Raw genomic sequence first — 13,196 nt, 5'->3', positions numbered from 1 at the left:
TGGGTTTTCTTGTTCAAAGTTAAGATATGATACCTGAAAAAAATTGGAAAGAAATTATGAAATTTAAGCATTCTCGGTCCAATTCTAGGAAACTACAAATTATCTAAACGTTGCATCGTTATATGCTTGCATTTTGCCACCCCAAGGAAAGGGAATTTGTTCTTTTTCTTTCTTTTGTTTATTTGTTTGTTTGTTTGTTTTGTTTTGTTTGAGTTTGTGTCTTTTCTTCAGTCTGTGAAATACGTATTCAATAGTGCATTGTAAAAGCATCTCCTGACACTTGCTGACACTATACACAGATGAAGTAAATTTGTATGAACATAATAATCTCAATCCTCGCATGTTGAAGGGGAGATAATCGAACTTAGGTCAATGGTGCAATATATGGTAATAGTTTCTCGTAAGCGCAACAGTACTGAATTGAACAGTACAGACAACAGAAAATAATACTAGGGCTACACGTCTAAGGAGAAATTATTTATAGACGTAAGCAGATGTGGTAATAGTTCCAATGTCTCAATTTGTAAAAGTAAACCGTTGTACGTCAAAGAACGGCCATCAACACAGAGCATTGGCTTACACCAATCAGCAAGTTATAAATGGCTAAAAAAAATACTAGAGTAAACCCATTCTAACAGGAAAACCAACGGTCTAATCTTTATAAAAAAACGAGAAACACTTATGAACTACATCAACAAATGATAACCGCTGAACATCAGTTTCCTAACTTAGGACAGGTAAAACAAAAGCAATACAGCGGGTTTAAACGTTTTAATACACGCCAACATTCACCCAACCTCAATCAATAGTGAAACATCACAACATAGAAAGACACACTAAAATATCAATTATAAAATGGGTGAACTCAATCAAAAGACATATTAACAAAAACAAGTAAACATACAATCAATGAAAAAATTTGATCTATCATAGCACAATGTACATGCAAAATTGATTAAACGAGGGGGTTAGATGTTACGCAATATCTCAAAGACAGCCTCAATCTTGTACAAAATGCCGCCAAATAAAATCAAAGCATCGTCAATGTTATGATTCAGCCTTTTCATAGATAGTCTGATATTCATTCTGACTATTTGATATATGCTCCTTTTAAACACCCTAATGGATACAAACTTGTAGAACACTGCCTATGAGTATGTTCAGGAGTTAAAGTCATCTCCGTCCAACATTTTAAAGGGGAGATAATCTCATTTGTTGCGCGCGGTTTCAGTTTGTGAGTTCACTCACAGTTCTAGTTTTTCTTAAAACAATATATACATGCAGTTGTGAGCGTATAACAAGGTATATATTCAAACAGACAATCTTCATTAGGGTAAAGTGTATCCTCAAAAACTATACTTAAACCGAGATAAAGTACCACCTACCATGTCAGAAATATCCTCCTTTACGAAAACTTTGCTGTCAGACTGAGAAATATTTGAGTATTGTAAAACAGAAATTAAGCTTTAAGTAAGGTGCTTATAAACTGCTGCTATCTTTCATGATTTTCTCCATTGTACTGTCAATGAGAAAGAAACTGTTTATGTAATCAAATGATCTTACAAAATATAATACAATCTGCATATTAAAGATATGAAACAATTACAATGTAGGTCGGCTTGAGTGCTGTAACGTCCTTTGTTAACTTCGTTAATTAGATACTTTACCAGTTAGTTACTGCCAAATTCCGAGCAAAATACAGATAGGAAAAAGCCTTATCAAATGTCAAAATCAAAGGCTCAAAAACACCTTTTTGACTTTTTTGGATTCGAGCGTCACTGATTAGTCTTTTGTAGACGAAACGCGCGTCTGGCGTATATACTAAATTTAGTCCTGGTATCTATTATGAGTTTATTTATTGAACCTTATTTATAGCTAGCTAAACCTCCCATTTGTATGAAAATCGCGTCAATTCCATTATATTGACAACTGAAAAAAACAAACCGATATAATAGGTAAAAAGGTTAAAATTGGGGTACAGCAGTCAAAAGTAAAATCATAAAAATACTAAACTCCGAGGAAAATTCAAAACGAAAAGTCCCTGATCAAATGGCAAAAATATGACTTAAACTGTATTTATAGCTAGCTTAACCTCTCACTTGCATGACAGTCGCATACAATTAAATTATATAGATAATAATGTATGAACAAACCAAACAGACATAGAAGGAACACGATTAAGGGTTTCTTTAAAGTCCAGTGTTAATCATGACATTTTAACAGAAAAGGATGGCCAATCTATCATATCAGGGGACAACATTATAAAACGTACGTATTTGATTAAACACCATCCTCAAATTGTTGTCTTATGTGTTTTTATCTTTGTATGTGATACATTAAAATACCTGTCAAAGATATATAATAGATAAATAAAAAGTTATTATCTGCCTACTACAAGTGTTAATGTGAATGTTATGGCCGGATTTTTTACAGGCTCAAAATGTTCGTGTCCAAGTAAATCTGATATCTTGTTTATTGTTTTGACGTTGACTGCAGCAGGTATTCATGGAGTATCTCAACTTTCTTACATGACGTCATATACTAAATCATGTGAGCTCCATACGGAAGATGTGAAGTGTCATATACATCAAGGACTGTGGTATTATTGTGAGACAGCTCTTGGTAACAGCACTACATCATGTTCTTACGGTAAGTGTAAACAAAACTATGGCAATTTTCAACATAATGACAGTTTCATTAAGCCGCATTGCAATAAGAATATGACAGACAAAACTAAGATTTATTGAAACTCTAGATTACTATAGTGCTAGAGTATAAGAGTTCAGTGTTACTTAAAGCGTCAATTCCAAAGTGTAAGTGCATAATAGTACAGTAGATTGTTCGCCACGCGCATTGTTAGAAAAGGAATGAAATAGAATAGCATTGATTCGATCGTTAACCATGTTTAAAAGCCCAGTATTTATGAAATGACTTATGCTATGCATAAAATTTTAGAGACTTGGAATTCTCTTGGTTCAATCAAGTGAACCAGCAGCAGAAAATTAAAAAATGAATACGTTAGAACTCAAACAATTATTTCACTTTTGAAGTATTTCACTTCGGAAAACCAGAAATATGCTAAGATCAATAAATGTATCTTTAAAAAAATACTAGTTGCTAGCTTTGCGTTCGATGGCAAATAGTTCCATTATATTCATAATATTTATGTTTATTTATATCACTCGTAATCTCACATTTGTTTATCTGTTGATATGAATATCCTTATTAAGGCCATGATTTTTTTTTAGATCACCTCAAGGACTGGGTAAGAGGTGCTGCAATTTTATCAGCGGTTGGCATGGCAACTCTTGTTTTTGTGTGGATGATGGTAGTAGTTACGTCGTGTGGTCTTATGGGTTTGAAATTGAAACCTCTAAAATTTGCTCTCACTGTGGTGTCAGGTAAAGTACTATTGTCATAATTTATTAAAATAAAAAAAAATAAAAAAAAAAACAATAAATAAGCTTCGTACGACATTTGATTTTGATTTTTAATGTGGGTTTTGTAATTGAAGTTAAAAGGGTTGCAGTTGGTCAAATTAGTTTTCTGGCATGATACATCACAATCATATGCATTCGATATTTAAGTATAAATGCAGTATAAACATTGAATGTTCCCTTATGTTAACCGACATAGATAAATAATACAATTAATTGTCTAATTACTACTACAATTTGATATTTATTAGTATTTTAATTTTCACTGTTAATAATCAACGTTAGATAAGTCATACAAATCTAATCTTGAAGTTCATCTAAATTCTTTTTTAATTTTGGGAACTCGTTTTTTACTTCAAATATGACGTCACTTTGAGCGTAACACTGGTTCTGGCTAACAAGACAGTGTAATTTATCCGTTTTTTGTTCTGTAGCTAGTCCCCACTTAATTTTAATCATTTATATCTATTATAAAGTCATCTTAATAAAATTTACTGTTTGCAAAAGTATGTATTATTCTCGATTCTAAATAATATTAAATGATGTTCTTTTCCCAGTTGGATAACCCTGACCGTTTTGGTCACGACTTTTTGAAACTTTTGGTCCTCTGTGCTTTTGAGCTTTGTACTTGTTTTGGCTTTCAAACTTTTTTATCTGGGTGTGGACGTGGCGCACGTCTGACGTATTAAATTTTTAACAAAGTAACTTTTGTTGGGGATATTAATCGTTTGTTTCTCTGTCCTATATTTTCTTCCATTTATTTGAAATGTAGTCCTGTCATTTAATGTTGTCATTTTTATGTTATGATTAACATTGCCATAAAAGCGGGAGGTTTGGCATGCCACAAAACCAGGTCCAACCCAACATTTTTATCTTAAAATGCCCTGTACCAAGTAAGGGAAATGGCCATTGTTATATTATAGTTCGTTTCTGGGTGTGTTACGTTGTAATCTTGTGTTTCTGATATGTCGTAGTTTTCTTATATTTGATGCGTTTCCATTAACTTTAGTTTGTAACTCGGATTTTTTTTCTCTATCGATTTAAGATTTTCGAACAACGGTATACTACTGTTGCCTTTATTCAACCGTAAAACAAATTAATGAACAACACAAAGTAAGCAGGTCAATGTTCATAATCAAATCTTCAAAGAGAGAAAATAATCTGATGGTACTAACGTAGGTATTGAAATAATAGAAGAAATAAACGTAAGTCTGGAATAAATTTCATCAGTGAAAGAGAGACGGAATAGGCATAAGGGATATTCAAACTGACAATGCCATGACGGAAAATAACGACAAGCATCAGTCGACAAACTACAACACGGAAAACAAATGAATGAACAACACGAACCCCACTTTCAAAAACTAAGGTGATCTCAGGGGCTCCGAATGTTAAGCAGATCATGCTCTAGCTCTAGTTATGCATGTGACCAGCATATATACCAAATGGGCATTAACGAAACAGCTAATTTCGTCTAAGCCTTGGTCAACTTTGCGTAAATGAAACTAAACAGCGATTGCTTTCTTTAGCAATCCACCTACAGTCGCTTAAGATCTATACACCTCAATGAAATGTCTGGAAAGTCACGGAACAGTAATGAATTGACTGCTAGCGAATTAACTGAGCAGTAGTGAATTGACCGCAGTGGATAAGTCTGAAAATGACTAGAAAAATTCTAAATAAGTTATTGTTTAAAGATTTTGGATAATGTTCTGATCAAACCGACCGTTTTAGACTTAAATTCATTTACCAGCGTTTCTTGATATTGAAATTTTAAAACAAAAAGTATCTCTGTAAAATTTCATTGAAACATTTATTTACCGTTGGTGTTTTAAAATATATACCTGTTACCCATCTTCACTTTTCATGAAAAAATAACTACGTGTATGTTGTTTTTGTTGTTTTTTTTAGAAGTACTGATACTATCAGTCCTAATTATTTATGGTTTGAAGTCACAGTCAAAGGAGTTCGGCTTTTGTTTTATATGTGAAATATTAACAGTGGTAATTATTAATGTTACAGTAACAATTTATATCGTTTTGTGGATAAAAGAAAGACAAAAGGAACCAACTGAGATGAAACCTCTGATAGCTTCAGGTTGACTGTATTTGTATACTGTGGGTTTTTTGTGCCTATTTAGTCATGTTATTTAGCAAACTTTTGTGACAGTGAGATTGTATGAACTAAATAATAAAAGAAATATTGAAATATACAAAAAGGTTTCATTTTGTGTTATCTTGCTTTACAGTTTATAGATCAGTGCATACTGTACAATCAACCTTAATGGTAAGTTGGTATCTTATCGAAACAAAAATGGAATGGAGACTTTTGTTTCAGCATTTGCTTTGATTTTTTGGGCAACAATGAAAGTAGGTGTTGGGTTAACGTCAGAGATACTAAGACAAAGCAAGAATAAAAGCTTATAAAAATCTAGAAGTCCGGCAAAAGTCTTAAATAAAAGACAATTTTGTTTCATATTTTTTTATTTACAAGTTGTTCCTTATTTGTGATATAGTAAATATACAGCTATTAACCATCCATTCAGGCGTAATTTGAGCTCCATATAAATCTATGTCTATTGGCTTCGATACAAAGGTTGAGCTCTCATCATCCTAACTCTTCGAAGTTGTAAATTTTAAAGTTGACGGGCAGTTACTTTTTTTTGGATGTTCTTGAGCGAAAAGATTGGATAAAGAATAAACGTACTTAGTGGAAAGCATTCCAAGGGCTATGACACTTTAGATTTCACCAAATCTAAAGTGTATCATGCAAATGCAAGTTTGTTGTTGCTTTTATATCTGTTCATATGATAAGCCTTGTTTTCTCTGACAATTTTTGTTTTTGTTTTGCATTTTGTTGTTCCTGTTGTTCCTTTGTTTTCCGTCTAAAGTTGATGTGTTTCCCTCGGTTTTAGTTTGTAACCCGGAGTTGTGGTCTCTCAATTGAGTTATGACTTTTGAACATCGGCATCACACACATCGTCAATGTAATGCAAGTTTATGTGACTGTCCTTCAAGTGAGAGGTTTAGCTAGCTATAAAACCAGATTTTATTTTCTATGCAAGAAAATGCCTGTACCAAGTCAGGCATATGACAGTTGTTGTCAATTCGTTTGATATGGTTTAGCTTTTGATTTCGCCATTTGATTAGGAACTTCCGTTTTGAAGTTTTCTCGGAGTTCAGTATTTTTTGTGATTTTACTTTATACTACTCTTGCCTTTATTTAATAGTTTTAGCTAGAAGTGTTCACTGTAAAAATTTAAATTTTCAATAACAGGTTTTATATAATCACGACTAAAACTTTCAATTAATTTAAAAAAAAAAAAAAAAAAACCTATCAATTTCATGGATTTTACAAAATAACTGAAATTGTTATTGATTTTACAAAATCATATAACTTTTTCAGGGATTTTATAAAATCCATTAATTTACAAATTCACTGTACTATGCATCGCGTTACAGGAAAAGGAAGATACTCCTACTTAACTTTTAATAATTACATGTTATATATATATATATATGAAATTGCATGAATGATTGTTATAAATTTATGTACGATATCAAAAGGACGAAAAATGATGGCTCTTACGATCAGATACTTCTGGGAATAGCAGTTGTGTCAATTGTAGCAATTGAAGTAAGAAACTATTCGTTTTATTCCACACGTATATTGAATTAGTTTTATACTTTACATACTAACATTATACTTTTATAGAAGGGAACTGAAAATAAAAGGTAAGTTGATAACAAAGGCCTTAAGAGAATATTTATATATTCACAGTAAATATTTCAGTAAAAACCGCGCAAATACAAATATAAAAAAAGATACTCATAGTAATTAAACATATTAGACATTCTTTCAAAATAAATGTTGGTAGTGGTAATTAAGTTTTAAGTCATTTTGACACATAATATATTAATGCATTACTTATGGCTTTACTTTTGTATTTATTTTTTTTGCAATCCATAGAAATTACAGGATTGGCATTTAAAGTTTGATAGCTGATCTGCAAGGCCAGTTTTGAATTTGCATGCCACCATACAGAATGCACTATGTAACACAAACAAAAAATGTCATCGCACGGCTAACGAGTATATAGCCAAGGGTTTATACAAAAGTGGTCAAGGTTTCTGGACACAGAGGAGGGTGACTTTTACTAGCTATGTCACAGAAACATTGGTTCATATTCTGATAAAGGAAGGACAAATATTTGCTACAACAAGTCAAATCTAATTCTTTTGGGTTGAATTTGATACATAGTAGATAAACAGTAAAGAGGTTGCACAAATTAATAAAGGCAACAGTAGTATACCGCTGTTCGAAAGTCATAAATGATTAAGAGAAAACAAATCCGGATTACAAACTAGAACCGAGGGAAACACATCAACTATAAGAGGAAAATAACGAAACACTCAAGTGTTATAAAAAATAAAACGACAATGTAACGTAGAAACGAACTGTAAGATAAATACTGCCATTTTCCTGACTTGGTACAGGACATTTTAAGAAAAATAGTTGGTTGGACCTGGTTTCGTCGCTAGCCAAACATCTCGCTGTTATGACAATTTTAAGTATAAAACTGAACTGACAAAATATAATGACAGGACTGCAGTAAAAATAGTTGCAAGAACATTCAGGACAGAGAAATACACAAATAAACAATACAATAGTACAATTCGACACGTAAAACAACCAGGACAACACATAAAAACATCACAACAGAACCACGCATTGTCTGTCACACGACTGGATCGACGCTAAAAAAAAGTGACATAAAATATACATCAGTCATTAAAGAAGGCATATTTTGAAATTATTAAGTTGAGTTTTACTGTGCGATTGTCGTGTGTTTTGTTTATTCTATTTTGCTAAAGGTAGAGGGGAGTTTGAGATTTCAAAAAACATATGTTCCTCATCACTCATCAAGAAAAATCGGTGGCATCTTATTATAAAGGAACGCTCACGCACATTTCCAGATTTCTCCGTGTTACCAATCTGAGTTATCCAGCTTCACTGCCATGCTAAATAAGATTCTTGTCGGAGGTTTTGGCCTTGTGTCATTGATGTCTTTTGTATATTTAAAAAAAACCTGGAAGTTGAAAAGAATAAAATTAGGAACATCAGCTCTGCCTAAATCTAAATCTGAGGGGACAATTAGATTATGTTTCAGTTAATATTTTCGGGTAACCAGTTTTATTGTGGTCAATATAATTATTATTATGTCCAGGCTGAGTGTTCAAGCCACATTTCAATGAGTGTCATGCCATGCATTATAACCATTCTTCTTCTTTATTCTTTCCTCCCCTATCTGGAGTACCACTACTTTTGTAGTGTAGCACGGATAAGAAACTGATAACTGTAAGTAACTGTGTGCATGTGCAGGAATAATTTACAGTGATGTGACAATCAAGTATTATTTCGCCTATAATAAATTGTTCAAGATACTGGTGTAAAGGATATCAAACGTGACAGCCTGGCGTACCCACCATCCATTTTGAACGCAACGGCAGTTGGTCTTAATAGTATCCAAAATGAGCTAAGGCTGCGATCCCAGCTGGGTGCTCAATTAAAACAAAAAAATTGAGGCATCAGTAACTTTAAAATAACTTAATGTCAATTCACTTTTGTACACGGCAGGAAACTGTTCCATCACCATACTATATACATAAATTGTGTACTCCATTTAAGGTAGTCCAAATAATTATGACGTCTGGCAAGGCTATTTTTATTTTTTTGGGACGCCTTCCAGTCCTACGGAAAAATAAAATAGCCTTGCCAGACGTCATAATTATTTGGACTACATTTAAGGCACACATGATTTAATGTAAAGTTTAATGTGTTTGTAGAAATAAATATATTGTCTATTGTCTAAATAATATGAATGAATGCAACAAATTCCTTATCTTTCATTGTCTTTTATCTATCGAAATATCTCAAATCTCAAACACCAAACACAGCAGTCGCTTTTACAGATGGGTCATGTTTGGGAAATCCAGGCCCCTGCGGTGCAGGAGCTATAATTTACATCAATAATCAAGAAGAAAAATTAAAAAGACCTGTCTCTAACAAAGGATCAATCTTGCTAGCCGAACTTATAGCAATAAAAATTGTACTGGATTACATAGAATCTTTTTCAAAACAGCAAATTGATACTTTAACTTTATTTTCGAACAGTCAGACCGCATTAGGTATCTTAACTCTTAATTGGAAAAGTGACAGCTATCATCAAACCATTAACGAAATCAAAGGGAAAATAAAAAATTTAAATGGACATGGAATTTTAATAAACTTAAACTGGACACCAGGACATGCCAACATAAAAGGAAATGATGAGGCAGACTCCCTGGCAAAAGAAGCTGCTAAAGAAGCAGAAACACTAGCAGTTAATGACATAGTGTTTACAAAACAAGATGTAAAAAAGGCAGCTCAGTAGAAATTCTGTTACAAAAAATGGCAACGCAGATGGGAAAACAGTAATGCTGGACGTCATTATTTCAGATTTCATCCTGAAGTTAAAAATAAAGTAAAAAAGACTTCCCGTCAAAAAGAATGTACAACATAATCAACAGTTTACGAACAGGTTATTCTAAATTAAATGCATACCAATTTATAATAAACCAGCACATCAACTCGGAAACCTGTGATCACTGCAAACAAAAAGAAAATGTACAACACTACCTTTTTGAATGTGACCTGTATTCAGATGCCAGAGACAAATTATTCCATCAAATATACTTCATAACAGGACAAATTCCAACAGATTTAGACAATTTATTAACAATCAATTTACCAAATGCAGAAAGTATCAATCAACTATTAGCGGAGTACATAGTGGAAACAAACCGTTTTTAATTATTGGATAATTTAATACAAATTTCTTTTAATTTTTAATAATTTTTCATGCCATTTTGATAACTTAATTAAGCATTTTTTTAAATTTTTTTTTCACTTCATACATTTATGATCATCATTTATATAATTCATAATATTTTTAAAGCGCCACCTACAATATCTAAGTACAAACGAGAAACTACATTAGTGATAACAATTTTACAAGAGAGGATAATTCACAAGAGAGATTACTCTGTCATCACGACAAAGATTGAAGATTGAAGATCGAAATAATCAGATTGAAATAACATTTATCATTAGAGAAAACGTTTGAGTGCGTTGTATATTTAAAACTAGCATATGGTATAGAGCTATCGTTTGGAAGGGAGGTAATTTATCACATGACTGAAAATAAATCAACAAAAAACTGGGAGATTTTCTCAACTTTTATGATATAGTACATGTATACCAATTCTATGATGAACATACCCTCGAGATCGTTAGTTGAATGAAATTAAAATACAGGTTATTATAACAGTGTCGGTAAATCAAATGGTAAGACAAAAACTGAAATAGAACTTCATGGTAATTTGTTTACTTTTGAAATTTTAGTATGATTTTCTTACTATTTTAGTATCAATATGAATCAATATATAATTCTGGTGTGTCTTCATATAAAATCATAATTAAAAAGTAAAATTCAATGATTAACACAAATAAAGATATTTTTATTTTTCCAATTATGGTACTTTAGTACTTTAGTAAGTGTCCCAAATGACACTGTAAACACTTGTGTACGTTTCCTCTTTTGTAGTTTCTTCACATATGTAATGTTCACTCAGGGTTGAGATCTCATAAACATGTTTAACCCCGCCGCAATTTTGCGCCTGTCCCAAGTCAGGAGCCTCTGGCCTTTGTTAGTCTTGTATGATTTTAAATTTTAGTTTCTTGTGTATAATTCGGAGTTTAGTATGACGTCCATTATCACTGTACTATTATGCATATTTTAGGGGCCAGCTGAAGGACACCTACGGGTGCGGGAATTCTCGCTACATTGAAGACCCATTGGTTGCCTTCGGCTGTTGTTTGCTCTATGGTCGGGTGGTTGTCGCTTTGACATATTCACCATTTCCTTTCTCAATTTTATTTTACTTAATTGAAATTGTGGCTGCTGCTTAAAAAATTTTGACTTAATTTTGATATAGATTTATAGTGTTTTTTGCCAAAGGGCATAAACATTACAACATCAATAATTTTTTCATAATACAATACAAACAATGAGATAAAAAAAAAAAAAGTTAAACGAGAACTATTTAAGTTCTTAAAGAATACGTAGATAAAGAATCTATAGTATGTTGGTTTTTTTTAATACTAATGCATTTTATTACAAGTGTGGTTGATATAGATAACAAACAAGCAGCCCAAAAAGAAAAAAAAAAGGAAAAATAGATATCCACATATGTATAGTACACAAAAAGTTGGATCAATTAAATATATAATAATTAGCCAAAAAGAAAGTAGAAATTAAACATGTCCATGACTCATCCTGTGTCAGCAGCAAATAGGAAAGCATTATGGTTTCCTAAAGGCAGCTGACACCAGGGGACGATACCTTATGGGCCATAGGCATGTAAAATGTGTGTAAATGTCTCTTTCCTACCTGTATCAAAAGCAAACAAGGAAGCATCATAGGTAACTTGAATGCAGTTGATACCAGGGGACGATGCCTCAAGGATATAAGAGAACATTTGAATAAATAATATATCTTAACAATTATTTTTTTTTTTTTTTTTTTAATCGGCTAGTATGTTTGTGATATTCAGATGAATATAATTTTCTATGTCCAATCAAATGTATATACACATATAGATTTCCTTTAACTAATCTTCACTAAGGAAGATGTTTGTATATAAAATTACATATTATTTTAAGTAACTCAACATTTTCTACACTAAATAACCAGATAATTTTGCTTTGACTGTTCATATGATTAAAATAAGAATTATATTGTGCAATACTAGCTAACATACAATTTCTATCATCCTCAAATTTGTTACAATCAAATAGAAAATGAGCCTCTAGTGTTTCCTACAGGTGGTTTTGGCGTGTAATGGCGCCCTGCCGCGATTTCTCGACGCCCTGCCCTTTTTGGGAAAAAAAATTGGCGCCCTGCCCTAATTTTGTCGAAATTCCTGACGCCATGCCTTTATCGTCGTAATTAACAACCGGTACTGAAAGACATATTTTATGAATACCGCTCGAGTTATTTCCCTTCAAAACAAAAGTTCACTAGGTAGCCATTTTGTAATCGATTTCGTAATCAGCTGATTAGCAAACTGCAATAGATTGAATAGTGAATACAGATACTAATCACGGGTCCTGATTGTATTCCCCAAGTCCCAGAAACATCGTATTGCCTAGAAGATTAATGATAAAACATCGATGTGATGCTTAGATATTTTTTTTTTACAGCTGATAGATTTCTAATTTACATAATTTACATTGTTTGCATGGTTGAACAAGCCAATGAACGGCGATCATGAGACATTTGTCAAATTGAAAAGTAAAAATTCTTTGCAAACTATTCTTTTAAATACAAATGCTTGACTGTACCTTAAATAAAATGAATAAAAATCCAAACTAAATTATTAAAAGCAGAATAATCCAGAAAATAAATGAATTCCTTGATCAAATGTTTTCTTTTGTTTACAATCATGTCACATGATCATTTTAGGCGGGAAAAATACTTGGGAAAACACCTAAGTAACAGACAACTATGTCTGGCTATTTATAGACATTTAAAATAAACAGCTGATATGGTAGTGCCATGAAAGTAGTAAAACTTGTTGTATCTATATTAATTTAATTTGGAAAAGGGTGTAGAGGGGAAGGGGTTAATTTGTAACGTTATTTTTTTTTGTAATTTAA

The 13,196-nt window shown here is 32.2% G+C and overlaps 2 protein-coding genes and 1 long non-coding RNA gene across 5 annotated transcripts in view; all 3 read left to right on the top strand.

Annotated features, from left to right (window-relative positions):
• Nucleotides 1-2,389: 2,389 nt before the first annotated feature.
• LOC139489767 (uncharacterized) lies at nucleotides 2,390-5,639 on the top strand. The gene is made up of 3 exons (XR_011656236.1): nucleotides 2,390-2,649; nucleotides 3,249-3,401; nucleotides 5,349-5,639. It is a non-coding gene; the product is annotated as an uncharacterized lncRNA (long non-coding RNA).
• A 1,281-nt stretch (nucleotides 5,640-6,920) lies between these two features.
• LOC139489765 (sodium-independent sulfate anion transporter-like) overlaps nucleotides 6,921-13,196 on the top strand; it is a 63,392-nt gene continuing 57,116 nt past the window's right edge. The window contains exon 1 of one of the 3 annotated variants that reach the window (XM_071276579.1): nucleotides 6,921-7,171. The gene's annotated coding sequence lies outside the window, so the exon portion shown is untranslated. Of the gene's footprint in view, nucleotides 7,172-10,626; nucleotides 10,824-13,196 lie in introns of those variants that run through there. The other 2 variants (XM_071276578.1, XM_071276577.1) reach the window with 2 other exon arrangements.
• On the top strand, nucleotides 9,319-9,870 carry LOC139490051 (ribonuclease H-like). The gene has a single exon (XM_071276900.1). The coding sequence runs from the start codon at nucleotides 9,319-9,321 to the stop codon at nucleotides 9,868-9,870; it is 552 nt and encodes a 183-aa protein (XP_071133001.1).

The sequence above is a fragment of the Mytilus edulis genome, chromosome 9 (genome assembly GCF_963676685.1).
Source record: "Mytilus edulis chromosome 9, xbMytEdul2.2, whole genome shotgun sequence".
In the NCBI taxonomy this organism is placed as follows: domain Eukaryota; kingdom Metazoa; phylum Mollusca; class Bivalvia; order Mytilida; family Mytilidae; genus Mytilus; species Mytilus edulis.
Note: the sequence above shows the minus strand (reverse complement) of the source record. Positions and strands in the feature narration are given on the sequence as shown.

Coding starts and splice junctions, on each gene's coding strand:
- LOC139490051 (XM_071276900.1), top strand. CDS start 9,319: ATGAATGCAACAAATTCCTTATCTTTCATTGTCTTTTATCTATCGAAA.